Below are 17,652 nucleotides of genomic sequence, written 5' to 3' on the forward strand. Positions count from 1 at the left end.
TGCAGATCCCATGATGGATTGCATCAAGCAGATTAGGAAGGCTGAATTTCTGAGGGAGCTGAATATAATACTATTTGACATCAAAGCAGTATTTAGTAAGTGCAGGATCAGACACTCTAGTAAAAAATTATTATTCACAGAATAATAATTGTGTCTCTGCTGGTCCTGGATGAGGAGAATGATTATTAATGGTTCAGTGGCAAGAGAACATTTTGTATGGTTGTCATTACACTGATGATATTTCAAGAGGTTGATATTCCCCTCCATCTCTGATGCAGCAGCAAAGTGACAAGTTTATCCATGGCCTTGGGACAAATCGCACCCAGTCAGTGTGTATAAATTAATGCCACTGGAGAAAAAAATATTTTGGCTGGAGAACCTAAAAGGCACTTTCCTTTTTTCTCTTTTTTATTGATTTATGTATTAATGTTAAAAATGAAGCTGTACAAAAATTGTATAACTTTCATGTTGATTGCTTTATTCTTGTACAATTGCTTCTAACAAAATAAGTTTTTTTTTTTTTTTTTAAATCTGAATTTGAGTTAAGTGATGCCTATTGTTTTTAGAATTGCAGTACCCAGTTAATAAATACAAGTTTACCTTTTGATTTTGCCAAAGATTTGATCAAATATTTCATCTGATTAGATTTGAAAATTCCAAGTTTGATTTAATTTTTTTTTTAATTTATCCTCTTGGATCAACAACAATGTTCTTTCTTGTCCCTTCAGGAGAATGCATTAGACCTAGGCCTGGACTAATGCCTCAAGCACAAATCCAGTCACAAATGTGCCTGGAAAAGGGTGTGGACAGATGATAGACACAAAATGCTGGAGTAACTTAGTGGGACTGGCGGCATCTCTGGAGAGAAGGACTGCTCTCCAGAGATGCTGCCTGTCCCGCTGAGTTACTCTAGCATTTTGTGTCTATCTTCGATTAAAACCAGCATCTGCAGTTCTTTCGTACACATTTTGTAGACAGATGATGCGAGGTGAAAGGAAGTTAAATTTCCTACCTTGGAGCATTATGGGGTGATGCAGTAAGAGAGAATGAGTAACGGCATTAATAAGAGGTAAGGAAAGGAAACCTTAAATTAATGAACACAGATAAGTAGAGAATGAAGAAAATGAGTTCAGATAATGCAAAGGAAGGAACTGGGTGGCAGAGAAGGCAATAAGAGCGATTTGCACATTTGTAAAATAATAAGGAATGATGACATATGTAAAACAATGTGATAAACAACGGGATAAAAACAAAGTGCTTGAGAAACTCGGTGGGTCCAGAAGCATCTGGGGATGGAATTGACAGACCATGTTTTTGGCTGGGAACCACCTTCAGACTGTCTAAAAGAAGAGTTCTGACTCAAAATAGACACAAAATACTGGAGTAACTCTGCAGGTCTGGCAGCATCTCTGGAGAAAAAGTATAGGTGACTTTTCGGGTTGGAATCCTTCTTTAGACTGAAAGTAGAGGTGGAGGGGGGAGGGATTAAATGGAGATGAGAATAGTCCAGAACAAACCATTTGATGTCAGTCCTTGTTCTGGCCTTATCTCACCTCCAGTTCATTTCCTCCCCGCTGCCCCCTTTCACCCCCTACCCCCCCCCCCCCCCCCCCCCCCCCAACTTCAGATCCGATCCAAAACATCACCTTTTCTTTTTCTCCAGGGATGTTGCCTGACCTGCTGAATTACTCCAGCATTTTGTGTCTATCCTTGGTATTAACCAGCATCTGCAGTTCTTTCCTACACATCCTGACCAGAAATGCCGCTTGTCTATTCCCCTCTATAGATGCTACTTTGACCTTCAGCATTTTTTTGCTCAAGCTTCCAGATCAGCCGTCTCTTTTGTCTCATTTGAGTAAGAGATTGTGTGAACAGTCCAGATTTGAAATAATGTGCCAAATGTTTGATTGTGCTTGGAATCAAAATTTGTTGCACAATATTTTTTCAGGTAATTCCTACACAATAGTGTGGGAGTAAGTTTATCAGAAAAAACTGCAGGAGTTCAAGACGAAAGTTCCCCGCCACCTCCTCAAGGCCAAGTTTAAGCTATAAATAACTGTTCTGCCACTGATACCCACATCCCATAAGTTTCGACAAAGCTCTTTGCATTAAAATAACACGCGCAAACTCAGTAAACGGAAGCATTGTACTAATTTGCAATAACAATGTGGTGTTTTTTATTAAACAGTGTCTTGCTTTCTTTTCATTTCCCCTACCTCCTCAGCCTTGAAATGTGTTATTATTGCATTAGCAACATCGATATGATTGTACTGTTGCTTTCTCACCAGTTCTTGTCCTCAATTTATCGCTAATGTACGTGGCTAATGTCATTGAAATGACACACGTGAACAGAAGAGTTATTTGCATTCTTCCTGTGGATTAGTCCTTGAATAGAATGCTGAATTTATAAAGCACCAACTAAGTTAAACTAAAATGTGGGCATTCTTCACTCGTTCGGAGGATGAATGTGTCACTTGCTTCATCCCTCTTGTTCTGTCTTAGAAGAGCTGTAAATCATTAAACTATTTTGGATTGGTGCGACAGCAAATTTCAACACAGGAAACAGATAGCCATCTGACATTTAATGATAAGGTCCCGCATAGGAGACTGGTGACTAAAATTAGAGCACATGGTATTGGGGGTAGGGTGCTGACATGGATAGAAAATTGGTTGGCAGACCGGAAGCAAAGAGTCGGAGTGAACAGGTCCTTTTCAGAATGGCAGGCAGTGGCGAGTGGAGTGCCGCAAGACTCGGTGCTGGGGCAGCAACTGTTTACCATATATATTAATGATTTGGAAGAGGGTATTAGGAGCAACACTGGCAAGTTTGCGGATGACACAAAGCTGGGTGGCAGTGTGAACTGTGAAGATGATGTTAGGAGGTTGCAGGGTGACCTGGACAGGCTGAGTGAGTGGGCAGATGTGTGGCAGATGCAGTATAATTTAGATAGATGTGAGGTTACCCACTTTGGCGGCAAAAACAAGGGGGCAGATTATTATCTCAATGGGGTTAGGTTAGGTAAGGGGTAGGTACAGCAAGACCTGGGCATCCTTGGACACCAGTCACTGAAAGTTGGCGTGCAGGTACAGCAGGCAGTGATAAAAGCTAATGGAATGTTGGCCTTCATAACAAGAGTATTTTAGTATAGGAGTAAAGAGGTTCTTTTGCAGTTGTATAGGCTCTGGTGAGACCACATCTGGAGTATTGTGCACAGTTATGGTCTCCTAATTTGAGGAAGGGCATCCCTGTGATTGAGGCAGTGCAGCGTAGGTTCACAAGATTGATCCCTGGGATGGCGGGACTGTCATATGAGGAAAGGTTGAAAATACCTTGTATTCTGGAGTTTAGAAGGATGAGGGGGAATCTTATAGAAACATAAAATTATAAAAGGACTGGACAAGCTAGATGCAGGAAAAATGTTCCCAATGTTGGGCGAGTCCAGAACCAGGGGGCACAGTCATAGAATAAAGGGGAAGCTATTTAAGACTGAGGTGAGAAAAACCCTTTTCACCCAGAGAGTTGTGAATTTGTGGAATTCCCTGCCACAGAGGGCAGGGGAGGCCAAGTCACAGGATGGATTTAAGAGAGATTTAGATAGAGCTCTAGGGGCTAGTGGAATCAAGGGATTTGGGGAGAAGGCAGGCACGGGTTATTGATAGGGGACGATCAGCCATGATCACAATGAATGGCGGTGTTGGCTCGAAGGGCTGAATGGCCTCCTCCTGCATCTATTTTCTGTTTCTATAGTTTCAGCCAAATTCACCTAGGAAGGATTAATTTTGACATTATGTGTAGGACGGAACTGCAGATGCTGAAAGAGTCTTGACCCGAAACATCACCATTCCTTCTGTCCAGAGATGCTGCCTGTCCTGCTGAGTTACTCCAGCATTTTGTGTCTATATTTTTATTATTTTGATATTAATCAGTTTATTGTAAATGTCTTTAATGATGCTATATTAAACATGGATATATTCAGCTCCTTTTCTGTAGTTTGTGAACAAAGCTGAAGATCTTATTTTCAAATTTCCTATGCCTTTTGCACAAGATTAAAAAAAACAAACAGAGGGATACCTTGTGTCGAAAAGAACTGCAGATGCTGGTTTAAATCAAAGGTAGACACAAAATGCAGGAGTAACTCAGCGGGTCTGGCAGCATCTCTGGAGACAAGGAATGGGTGACGTTTCGGGTTGAGACCCTTCTTCAGACTTAACACTTCTCAATATAGACACTTTTTCCCCCAACTGAAGGGTTGGAGGGAAAGGAATAGTAGTCATGGGAAGCATATTTGTGCTTTGTGGATAGTCCATGGTTCAACTTGCATCAAATCATGACTGAGAGCATCGGGTAGATGCAACTTATTCATGTTGGTTAGTCTTCAACCGAACTGCAAGCATGGTACAAATAACGATATGGTCTCTTTGCTGCATGGCTTGTGCATAGTGAACCACGGTGGCAATTTGTGAGAGGTGGTATTAGACTGATGGGGCAAGCTCTGTGGCTGTTGATTGTTGCGATAAGATGTTCAGGAGTTGCACTTTGCCCAGCAAGATGAGTGTGGGCAACAGGCTATGTTAGTGACATGGTGTGGAATGATACATTATTTGTCACAGGTACCGAGGTCCAGTGAAATTCTTTTTTGTATACAGTTCAGTACAAGTATCACTATATCATAGACACACATAAGCACTTAGATACATACTAGGTACACATCTCAGATACAGTACAAGTGTATAGAAGTAGTACACTGAGACACAATACAGAGTATGGAGGTTGTTTGGTGCCATTTCCAAGTCCCAGTTGTTGGAAGTGCATGGATCTTGATCTGACCATGGAGGTCTGCAGGGTCGGCCTGGCCCAGTGGTGTCCTCTGCCTCTGCTCCACTGCAGCAGGCCACGTCCAGCCAACATGCTCAGCCTCTTGGCCGAGCCCCTAAGTTGTATGTCTCACTGCATCTAGGGTTGGACATGATGAAAGCTGTCATCTCCATTTCTATATATTTGGCTGCATGGCTACCCATCCAACGAACTTGTGGCCGAAGAAAAAGCTGTCGACGGGAGAGATAAATGGGAGGGGTCCTCTGATCATGACTGTCAAGAGGTGATGAAAGAGATCAAGTTATCTGGGCGCTCTGTCAGCACAAGAAGCACCCACTGCCTGTCCCCAGCAATGGCCTGCATCAAAAAAAAAGGTTGGCCAGTGTGTACAGTGAGCCCCATTATTCAGGTTGGGATAGCCAACTCCCATGCTCCAGTCCGCCCCACAACCAGTCAACAACAGGCAGTCTCTACATGATCCTCATAGTTCTCTCTACATTGGGCCACGTGCCGATGAGATTATCTCTAACCTATTCATTATTGTGAGAGGGCCAAATCCTCAAATCAGGTTGCCAGCACAGCAGCAGTGACGGCAGGGCTTTGTGCCAGGTTTCTACGCAATAATGGGTATTTCCAAATAAAATGTTATATTAGCCATTTTTTAAACGTAGATTTAATTTGCGTGTACTTGTCCTGAGAATGCACTTAAGTTGGTGTATGTGTTTCATAGTAACCAACCAATCTGGGGGTGGCACCTGGCATACATGACACGCGTATCAAAATGAATGGGAATAATAGGAATGTTACAAAATTTTGAGATTTTAAAAATCAAGTTTCTAATTCATCCCATCAGATAAAGCATAAAAAATAAGTTTAATTTGACACCTAATTTACTTTCATATCTTCAGTATTAAAAAAGTTATGGCCATTTTCATACTCTGAAATTAGCATCTTGTTCCCTATTGCTTTTCCATTGACTTAACTCAAAAGCTGTGATTGAGGACAGTCAAAAGCCCATAACTTTTTTAAAAATTAAGAGAACCGAATGAAATGTTCAGTTATTATAGATTGAAGCATTCTGAAACAAATATGAACATCTTACTTGGATGACCTGAAATTAAAGCATATAATTAGTTAGTTACCTAATTGTAGTTAATTACAAAATTCAATTACCAGATCTAAACATTTATCCATTTCTTAAGAAGAGGTTAACATTTTTAAATAGCCTAAGTGTCCAAATAACATTCACACAAGAATTCACAATATAACATGATTTTTAAATCTCATTGACATGAATTTATAGGCCAAATGGAAAGAATTTAATGTTTAATTTCCACAAATTAATGGGCATTTTAATCATCTTGTGAGTGTTTTTTGTGGAATGCGATCGATTGGAACGTTGCGGTTGTGGTGAATTTGAACCCCATATTGGCAGGAAAAACACTGCCGGTTCGTATGGGGCCAAAATCACAATATCGCCAAGAACATTTTGATTATAGTCATCCTAAGAAGCAAGTTTATATGTAAAATAGACGACTTTACATTTTGTTTTGTCCCCTACATGAAATCTGTCCCGTTGTAGGCGTTGCCAGCGTTAGAAGTAGCTTTTTAATTTTACTCCAGGGATGTCCATGTGCCCCCCTAAACCCCCCCCAAAGGTGCCAAAGTTGCACACATGGCCAGTGGCAGAACCGCAGCGCCGCTGAAGGTAAGTATTGTAATATCCCTAGGAATAATCAATGTATTGAGAACATTGGTCGTGGCAACATTGGAACAGTGCAGCACTGTTATTTATACCTTTTGTACCTTATACCTCTTTCCTTTGGCCCACAATCATGATATCAAATTGATTTAGCCTCTTCGCCCTGGCCACGATCCCTTTCTCTCTATTCCATACATGTCCATGTGGGTTTCGGCCCGAAACGTTGCCTATTTCCTTCGCTCCATAGATGCTGCTGCACCCGCTGAGTTTCTCCAGCTTTTTTGTGTACCTCTTAAACACCATTAATTTAACTGTTGGGACAGAGCTAAAGCTAAGGTTTTGGTTCAAGTCGAGTTCTAATTAGGGATCCATGGAAGCAATTTTAAATTAATGTTAAAGACCCCACGTTTAAGCTCGGATAATAATTGGAATATCCAGTTTTAGTTATTTCCCTGTACATTAAGGCTCAAAGTTGCATTTTGTGGTGAGTACATTTTAAAGATATTTTGAAAAGAGGCCTCCCTACCCAGTTCGATATTTAAAATATCTAAGAGAGTAACTTGATGGAAAGAATATGAAGTGCTCTCAGTTTCTTGACCAACATTTCCTTCTTGTGTGTCAGTGCAACGGTGCAGATGATCTGTGGTTTCATGTATAGGAGATGTTTCGGGTCGAGACAATAGGTGCAGGAGTAGGCTATTCACTCTTCGAGCCAGCGCCGCATTCAATGTGATCATGGCTGATCATCCACAATCAGTACCCCGTTCCTGCCTTCTCTCTATATCTCTTAACTCCGCTACCCCGAAGAGTTCTATCTAACTCTCTCTTGAAAGCATCCAGCGAACCAGACCTCTGGTTTCAACCACTTGCTGCTCACAGGTCATTGTTCAGCGTTGCTCATCGGTTTCAAATGTTATTTAACAACAGCCCTTGAATTGTAAGTCATTGTGGAAAAATCCATGTGATAACTTGCTTGAAGTAATCCGTACATTGTGTGTACTGCCTGCTACCTTTTATTGCACCCGGTGCAGGATGTTAACATTTTTGTTTCTGTTGGTTTTTGTTCATAGTTTACCAACAGTTAAATCGCAGAACCAGGAAATGGACAGGCTGACATGAGCTTCCCATATTTTTTGTTTGACAAAGTATACCTGCTTGGGATTAAATGTTACAATCCAAACCTAGCAATTTAGCATGGAAAAAAAACTTTTTTAAAGTGGAATTTTAATAATTGGATTTCATTACGTTAATTGGAGTTAATTAAGGGTTGGATTTATTGGGGGAAAAAAACATAGCCTGGGTATACATTTTCTGCTGATTCACTGTAAATACTTCAATATACTGAACTTACTTTGTTCTTTCGCGCATAGTAGTCTTCGTTATCAATCAAGGATGCATTCCCTGGAATAAGAATGCATTCTTTCTCTTTGTTTCTGATAACTTTGTTGCGATTCCTTAGTAAGTCCTGGTTTCTAACTATAGTAACATTACTCCCTTTCATCCTCCGGATCTGAACTGAGTAATAAGTCGCCATCGTTTTTATTGCATTCTTAGTGCAACAGGATGTTCCACGATACTTCTCAGGAGACCCATCAAACCAAAAAGCATGGCACTGAGCAGCATTAGAAAATAGAAATATATGGGAGTGATTTTGTTAATAGAAGGGAGGTAAGCTGTTTTACAGAAGGTATCCCAAGTCTGATTGACATTGTGAGGGTGGTTTATGCGTAAGTTCTAAGTGGTGTGTTTGAGTAATAAGTTTCAGTCTTTGGCTTGTGATACTTTGGCATGTCGGCTAAACAGAGGTATAGTAAATACTGGTTTCTCCAGAGAACCAGACCTGTGGTGGGACAGGCAGCATCTTTGGAGAGTAGGAATGGGTGACGTTTTGGGTCGAGACTGTTCTGCAGCGGTATACTAAAAACAAGTAAGGTCTTTTAAGTTTACTCCTCAGACTTGAATGGTGGTGTAATACTCCTCCTGTAGGATGGAGGAGATCAGGGAAACTACTAGTGTCTGAAGAAGTTCCTGACCCGATACATACATTTGGTATCTTTAAAGTGGAGACTGACAGCTTCTTGATCAGCAAAAGGGCATCAAATTTTAGGAAGAGAAGGCAGGGGGATGGGGTTTCATCTTTGGCCTTTGTCCAACCATCTCCCAATGCCAACCCCTCAACCTGAATCCACCTATCACTTGCCGGGCTTTGTCCTGCCCCACCTTTCTTCCAGCTATCTCCCCCGCACTACAATCAGTCTTGTTACTTTGCAGCCGATAATTTTGTTTAATCAATTGTCTTTAGTGAAGTGCGTAGATGTGGAACAATGAAAACAAATTTTTGTTCATTTTGTCAAACTTGATCCATGCGCTTGCCCATGCCATTAAAGTAAAAACGTACAGGGGCATTGCAAAATCAGGCAGCGAGGGCTTCTGCGATGCAATCAGATGAGTTACTGATGGCCAAACAGTGCGTCACAGACAATTGGACTCGTATGAAAGCTTCCATAATTAAAATTGAATTGCTTTTAATTATTCAGTGCCTTTTCAGATGAGACGGCTGTTAATATTTTTTTCTCAATTTATAGTCCTAGTATCATTATTTACATTTGGCCAGTTGAGATTTTCGTTAGCATAAGGTGGTTTGATTTGGTGTGCAGTTTAAAGTTTGCTAGTAGAAAATGCAAACTTCGAATGCTTTTGACTCGACCTACACGCTGCTTGAGGTAATTAAAGCATGTTGGATTTTTTGTTTTTGAGCTGATGTGCCAGTAAAAGGCAGTTAATCAGGCCAGCAAAATGTTCTTGCAGTCATTATGGAATAAGAATGCAAGACTTGGATAATGGGCATTTATGAAGTTTTGTTATTATTGTTGAAAACAAAACAGAGCCATCTCCATCATCAAAGACCCTTACCACCCATCGCATGACATTTTCTCCATCCTCCCATCTGGGAAGAGGTACAGGAGCATTAGCTGCAAAACCAGCAGGATGCTCCTCAGCTTCTTCCCACAGGCGATAAGACTGGGACTTTGCCCCCTGCCAAGTATCGCGCACAAACCCCCAGCTCACTGTCTGTTGTTATTAGAACAAGTGAAGGGCCTGTCCCACTTGGCGTTTTTTTTTGGATAACTGCCGGCATAATTGACTGACATATCAGGTCACCAAAAAAGTCACGTCATGATGACGTGTAGAAAAAAGACGCGTGGTGTTTCCTCAAGTGTTGCAACATTTTTTGTCGCCGCTGGAATTTGGAATGTTCAAAATCTTTCGGCGACACTAATACGTCAATCGATGATGCTGGCAGTCGCCGAAAAAAATCACCAAGTGGGACAGCCCACAGCACAGCAGTCATATTTTACCCACCATATGAATTGTACATCTTTACAATTTTAGTAATCAAACAATTTTACTTACAGCTTTGCTTTATTCTTCTGCTTTCAGGAACAAACGCGTGTTCTCAGAGTCAAGGTTATTTCAGGCATTGGTCTGGCTAAAAAAGACATCTTTGGAGCAAGGTATGTAGAGTATACTGTCGTTACATTTAATCCCTTACTGTTAACAGATTGATTAAAAGATGCTCATGAAGAAGTGCATGCATTGACAATAAAATTGCAGCAAATCTCAAACGCAATCCAATCCTTAGAAATAAATGTTGTAAATTTCAGAGAAACATATTTGTGTTACTATAGAATCGTAGAGCTAAGCAATGCAGAAATGAGTCTGTCGGCCCATTGTCTACACCAATCAATAACTCATCAAAGCTAAATTTATTCTCTTTTCTCCCCACATTCCTAACGATCCTCCTCCCTCCACTCCGTCTCTCTCTCTCTCCCCCCCTCCCCCCCCCCCCCCCACCTAGATTCTACTTATCTGCACATGAGAGGCATTTTACCGTGGAGAATTTGATTAGCTAATCTCCCATTTCATGTAACTTGAAGGTAAATACAGATGGTAAACATGCACAGCTACAGCACAATTTAAACATTTAGAGTTTATCATGTCTGTTGCATAATTTAACATTTCAAGTTTTTAAATACTTGCATAAAAATCTTTCTTAAAATGACGATTGGCACAAATAATGTGTTGTATTACCACTATTGGCCAAAGGGTATATTTACACAATGACATATTAACAGCTCTTTTTATCATACCGGGGGACTTGAAGATGTATAATTAGTAAATGTTAGCAAAGATTTCTGTTTAAATGAAATCGCCATATGGATTCAAGTGATAAGAAGGCTGCTCGTGGACTTTTCTGGAATATATATATATATGACAATAGATGTTGCACCTGCCACTGAGCATGTGACATAAATTTATATGAGTTTTGAGTTTGTCGATTGAGCGCAATGCATTTTAGAGTTATGAAAATGGGCTTCTTGGCCCACCGCATCTGTGTGGATCATCATGCCTGTCGGTATGGATCCTATTTGCCTGAATTCATTCCACTTCCCGCTATGCCTTGCATATTCATGTATCAGTCCAGATGTTTCCTCAAGAGTTTTTACTGTTCCTGCTGTAACTAACATCTCCAGCACCTTGTTTGAGATACCAACTACTCTGTATGAAATATTTACTGGTTGAAACATAGAAACATAGAAAATAGGTGCAGGAGGAGGCCATTCGGCCATTCGAGCCTGCACCGCCATTCATTGTGATCGTGGCTGATCGTCCCCTATCAATAACCCGTGCCTGCCTTCTCCTCATTTCCCTTGACTTCACTAGCCCCTAGAGCTCTATCTAACTCTCTCTTAAATCCATCCAGTGACTTGGCCTCCACTGCTCTCTGTGGCAGGGAATTCCATAAATGGATCCCCATTAAACATTGTCCCGCTCATCTTAAATCTATTCCCTCTAGTTTTAGGCACACGTGCCTTTGGAAACAGACTCTGACCATCTACCCTATCTATGCCTCATAATTTTAATTACATCTCAAACATCACCTCTCAGCCTCCTTTACTTCACTCAACCAGTCTCTGCTTATAACTCTGTCTGTTCAATCACGGCAACATCCTTGTGAATATTTTCTGTATCCCCTCTTGCTCAATCATATCTTTCCTGTGGTGTGGCAACTAGATCTACACACAATATTACAAGTGGAGTTTAACTAATATTTTGACTAACTGTAAGATGACATCCTAGCTCTTGTACTCATGCCACAGCTGAGGAAAGCAAGCAAGCATGTATGCGCCCTTGCCACATTGTCTATCTGCAATGCCACTTTTGGGGATTCATACCCCCATATCTCTCTGATCAACAACATTACAAGGTCCTGTTATGCCCTGAAAATGTCTTTTGCTTACCATTACTTTTGCTCACTTTACCAGCTAATCTGGATCCTTTTATACCCCGGACAACATTTTTCATTGTCTACTTTACCGCAGATTTTAGTGTAATCTGCAACTTAATAATCATGCCATCTAAGTTTTCATATAAATCATTCATGTGAATTCAACACCAATCCCTGCAGCACACCACTGGTCACAGGCCTCCAAGCAGAAAAACAAATCTCCACTTTCACCCTCTGCCTCTGACCATTAAGCCTATTTAAATGTAGTTGTTCGTGTTTCTTAATACTGTTTTTAACTGTGTTTATGAGGGGGTGGGGGGGGGGAACTTAAAAAAATATTTTCCCTGCACGGGAGACCCGACCTTTTTCCCTGTCGGGTCTCCGTTGTCTTTGGGGCCTAGCACCGTGGAGCGGCCTCCAACCGGAACAACCTGGGGGCTCCAGTCGCGGAGCCTGCGAAGCTGCGGACTACTTACCATCGTGGGGCTGGCCGGCCTCGGAGCGTGGGGAGCGGTGGTGGATCGCTGCTGCGGCCCGACCGCGGAGCTCCAGCTGCAGCCACAGGTCCGGTGGACTGGGCCATCGGGAGCTCGCGGGTCCGTGTTGAAGACCGCTTTCCGGAGCTCCCGCAAGACAACTTCTCCAGCCCGTGTCGCGGGGTTGGAACGACCCGGAGCGGGGCTGTACATTACCCCGCGCGGCCTAAAATGGCCGTGGGGCTTACCATCGCCCGCCTGTGGCTTCAACATCGGGAGAGAAAAGACTTTGCCTTCCATCACAGTGAGGAGGAGATTCACTGTGATGGATGTTTCTGTAAATTGAATTGTTTGTATGTCTTGTAGGAAATTGTCTTTGTTTGTATGGCTGTGGAAATGGAGTTTTGTTTGAGCCTCACCGAGGTTCAAATGACATGTAATAAATAATGTATTGTATTGTATTTTGTATCGAATGGCCAGCACACCTTGGGCTAGCCTAGAATGCAAGACCTTGTCAAAGGCCCTGCTAAAGTCCATGTTAACAATGTCTATTGTCTTGCTGTCATTACGCCTTTAGGTCTCCTTTATGCATTTCAAGCCCTTCCCATCACTACCGTGGTAATGTTGATATGTCCAGATTATCAATATTTCCACTCATGAACTCGCTCGCTTTCATTTTCTTCTCCATGGTATATACAGATGAGATGTTTTCATTTAAGTCCTCATCTTACTTTTTTGTGGTTCTACACATAAATAACAACATTGATCCAACACCCTGCCAAGCCAGTTTAAACCCTTCCAAATAGCACTAGAAAACCTCAATGCCAGGATGTGGACCCGCTCCAGTTCAGATGCAACTGGACCCCTTGGAATTGTTTTCGGTTTATTGTTATCACATGGCCTGAGACACTGGAACATCTTTGTTTCCGCGCTATCCAGTGAAATCTTACAAAACGTACAAGAGACAAGATACATTTATTTGTCACGTACCGATTGGTACAGTGAAATGTGTGGTCGCCATACAGCCATACGAATAATAAAGAGTACAGAACACGATAGTCTTTAACACATACATCCCCACACAGTGGGATCAATGTTTCCCACTGCGAGGGAAGGTTCTAAAATTCAGTCATCCTCCTCTGTTCTCCCGTGGTCGGGGCGGCTCCCGAACCCCCCGCTGTTGCCGCTATGGGTGGCCCGATGTTCAGGCGCGATTGCCAAGGTGATGGAAGTCCGACGTCGGGATGTGTTAGAATGGCCCAGTCAAAGTCCAGACCTAAATCCAATTGGGAATCTCTGGCAAGACTTGAAAATTGCTGTTCACAGATGCTCTCCATCCAATCTGACTGAGCTTGAGCTATTTTGCAAAGAAGAATGGGCAAAAATTTCAGTCTCTAGATGTGCAAAGCTGGTAGAGACATATCCCAAAAGACTTGCAGCTGAAATTGCAGCGAAAGGTGGTTCTACAAAGTATTGACTCGGGGGCTGAATACTTTTGCACGCCACACTTTTCAGTTTTTTATTTGTAAAAAATTTGAAAACCATGTATCATTTTCCTTCCACTTCGCAATTATGCACCACTTTGTGTTGGTATATCACATAAAATCCCAATAAAATACATTTACGTTTGTGGTTGTAACGTGACAAAATGTGGAAAAGTTCAAGGGGTATGAATACTTTTGCAAGCCACTGTACATCCAGTGATTTGGCCTGGAACATTTTTCCTGCATCTAGCTTGTCCAGTTCTTTTATAATATATGTTTCTATAAGACACCCCCCCCCCTCCTCTCATCCTTCTAAACTCCAGTGAATACAAGCCCAGTCTTTTCAATCTTTCCTCATATGACAGTCCCGCTATCCCAGGGATCAATCTTGTGAACCTACACTGCACTGCCTCAATCACAAAGATGTCCTTCCTCAAATTAGGAGACCAAAACTGTACTCAATACTCCAGATGCGGTCTTACCAGAGCCCTATACAACTGCAGAAGAACCTCTCCGCTCCTATACTGAAATCCTCTTGCTATGAAGGCCAACATTCCACTAGCTTTCTTCACTGCCTGCTGCACGCCAACTTTCAGTGACCAGTGTACAAGGACACCCAGGTCTCACCTCCCTCTTACCTAACCTAACCCCATTGAGATAATAATCTCCCCACTTGTTTTTGCCACCAAAGTGGATAACCTCACATTTATCTATATAATACTGCATCTGCCCACTCACTCAACCTGTCCAGGTCACCCTGCAACCTTCTAACATCCTCTTCACAGTTCACACTGCCACCAAGCTTTGTGTCATCTGCAAACTTGCTAGTGTTGCTCCTAATTCCCTCTTCCAAATCATTAATATATATATGGTAAACAGTTGCAGCCCCAACACCGAGCCTTGCGGCACTCCACTCGCCACTGCCTGCCATTCTGAAAAGGACCGTTCACTCCTACACTTTGCTTCCTGTCTGCCAACCAATTTTCTACCCATGTCATCACCCTACCCCCAATACCATGTGCTCTAATTTTAGTCACCAGTCTCCCGTGCGGGACCTTATCAAAGGCTTTCTGAAAGTCTAGATACACTACATCCACTGGCTCTCCTTCATCCATTTTACTTGTCACGTCTTCAAAAAATTCCAGAAGATTAGTCAAGCATGATTTCCCTTTCACAAATCCACGCTGACGTACTAATCCTTTTACTGCTATCCGAATGCTGCATTATTACCTCTTTAATAATTGACTCCAGCATCTTTCCCACTACTGAAGTCAGGCTAACTTGTCTGTAATTCCTGTAAGCCCTGACCAGAAATGTCACAGTTTCCCTCCATAGATGCTGTCTGACCCGCTATGTTCCTCAGTACTTTGCTTTTTGCTCAAGTTTCCTGTATCTGCCATCTCTTGTGTCTCTCAGCCTTGTAAAGTTCCATCTACAATCTGGTCGTTGGTAGTTTTGGTTGGCAGTCCATTCCGTTTAATTCTATTAAAGTTCCCTTTAATTTTTGTGAGAGCCTGACATTGAAGTCTGTTTCAATGCCTTGCCAGCCTTTAACTTTGCTCTGTTCAGTAGGCAGATGTGTAACACAAAATCTCTTCCATCATTGCCAATGCCACTGTTGAGGTCAGTGGTGCAGAATTCATGATCATTTTTCTAACCTACTTTTCCCAAATGAAATATTGTTATTCTAAAGATCAACATTTAGTTCATAATTCAGGAAGCCGGCCCTGTTTCTGCAGCTATTCCACCCACTCTGAATAATTCTGGTTATTGTGTGAAGAAAGATCGGAGTATCCGAGTGCAGCAGGAAAATGCGCAGCATAAACCTCAGAGAATCCATTCCATTTAATCCATTCCTCTGCCAAAGTGACCCAAAAGCCTGCTTGCTTTCTCCCATGTTGATGGCATCAGCAGTTTATCTTGGAGCATCTCCAAGTCCCTCTCTGTACCATTTACTGCGGCATAATTCTATTTGTCTTGTGAGCGACCGGTTATTATCCTGTCTCGCTCTCAAAACTCGGCATTTGCATATTCATCCCGGGTTTCCAAACTATTTTGGTTATCTTTGTTTTTAATCAGCCTCCTTTCTAGTTGGTAGCAGTTCTAATTCCTTTCATTTGCAGAGGTGAATTGCAGAAGTGTTTCTCTTCATTGTGAAATTTCTGAGCTTCTTGCTTGATGATTGATTACTGATTTGCTGCAAACCTGCACCCCCCTCTATTTTGTCAGTTTTCATTCAAATTCAAGCTTTTCATCTTGTGGACTAATGTATTATTTGGCATAAGTGAGATATTAATTATGCTGTAATTAAAATTTCACTGCCTTGGGGCATCATTGTAATAGATTTGAAATAAAAAATTACCAGTGCTTTCTGTTTGAATAATGTATTTTCTTGCTTTCCTAAGCTGATCTTTTAAAAATATATATCAATGTTCAAAAATAAGTGCTCACTATCTATTTGATTGTTAACTGTAAAAACATAGATTAGCTCAAATGCATCTCTCTCGGTGACAAAACAGGTCAACATGTTGTTTAAAACAAGTGTGCAAGTTGCTTGGGTTGTAAGCGGAAGAACAAGACAATAAAGCAGGGGTCATGCTTAACTTTATAAATTATTGATAAAGCCTCATAGTTTAGTTTATTGTCACGTGTACCAAGATAAAGTGAAAAGCTTTTCTTGCGTGTTAACCAGTCAGCAGAATGACAACACATCATTACAATCAAGCCATCCACAGATTACAGATACATGATAAAGGGAATAATGTTTAGTGCAAGATAAAGTCCAATTAAACATAGCCGGAGGGTCTCCAATGAGCGAGATAGTTGCTCTACACTACTCTCTCATTGTCTGTAGGATGGTTCAGTTGGAAAGTAAATGACTGTGAATCTGGCAGGATGTGTTTTCACATTTCTATACCTCTTGCATGAGGGGAGAGGGGAGAAGAGGGAGTGACCGGGGTGAAACTCATCCTTGATTATGCTGGTGGCTTTACTGAGGCAGTGTAAATGGAGTCAATGGAAGGGAGGTTGGTTTGTGTGAGAGTCTGGGCAGCATTCACAATTCTCTGCAATTTCCTGCGGGCTTGGATAGACCAGTGCCCAAACCATGCTATGATATCAGCTGGAATATTGTGGATGATCTTGTGAACCATGGTTGAAGAAAGATGTAATTGTTTCAGAGAAAAGAAAGTTGAAAGATTCAGTAGTAACTTTGTCTAATTATGATCAATGCTCCTTTGTTCTATTTTTCTATTTCATTCCTCATGAATTCAACAACTAAGTTACAGAGAAAGGTTGAATAAGTTAGGGCTTTATTCTCTGGAGCGCAGAAGGTTAAGGGGGGACTTGATAGAGGTCTTTAAAATGATGAGAGGGATAGACAGAGTTGATGTGGACAAGCTTTTCCCTTTGAGAGTAGGGAAGATTCAAACAAGAGATCATGACTTCAGAATTAAGGGACAGAAGATTAGGGGTAACATGAGGGGGAACTTCTTTACTCAGAGAGTGGTAGCGGTGTGGAATGAGCTTCCAGCGGAAGTGGTGGCGGCAGGTTCGTTGGTATCATTTAAAAATAAATTGGATAGGCATATGGATGAGAAGAGAATGGAGGGTTATGGTATGAGTGCAGGCAGGTGGGACTAAGGGAAAAAAAAGTTGTTCGGCATGGACTTGTAGGGCCGAGATGGCCTGTTTCCATGCTGTAATTGTTATATATGGTTATTGTTATTATATATGACAAGGTCCAGCAATTCTTTCCTTCCTGGGGAGTTGAGAATAGAAACACAAGGGTCTGCAGATGCTGGAATCTTGAGCAAAACCCAAAGTACTGGAAACTGAAGAAGGGACCCAACCTGAAGTAATGTCTATCCATTCCCATCTGTAAA

The 17,652-nt window shown here is 41.7% G+C and overlaps 1 protein-coding gene across 2 annotated transcripts in view; it reads left to right on the plus strand.

Annotated features, from left to right (window-relative positions):
* The window catches only part of nedd4l (NEDD4 like E3 ubiquitin protein ligase), a 391,568-nt gene that overhangs the window by 96,994 nt on the left and 276,922 nt on the right, over nucleotides 1-17,652 (plus strand). For both annotated transcript variants that reach the window (XM_055665427.1, XM_055665728.1), the window contains exon 2: nucleotides 9,960-10,033. In XM_055665427.1, the coding sequence (XP_055521402.1) occupies nucleotides 9,960-10,033 (74 nt within the window). The remainder of the gene's footprint in view (nucleotides 1-9,959; nucleotides 10,034-17,652) is intronic.

Source organism: Leucoraja erinacea, chromosome 1 (genome assembly GCF_028641065.1).
Source record: "Leucoraja erinacea ecotype New England chromosome 1, Leri_hhj_1, whole genome shotgun sequence".
NCBI lineage: Eukaryota > Metazoa > Chordata > Chondrichthyes > Rajiformes > Rajidae > Leucoraja > Leucoraja erinaceus.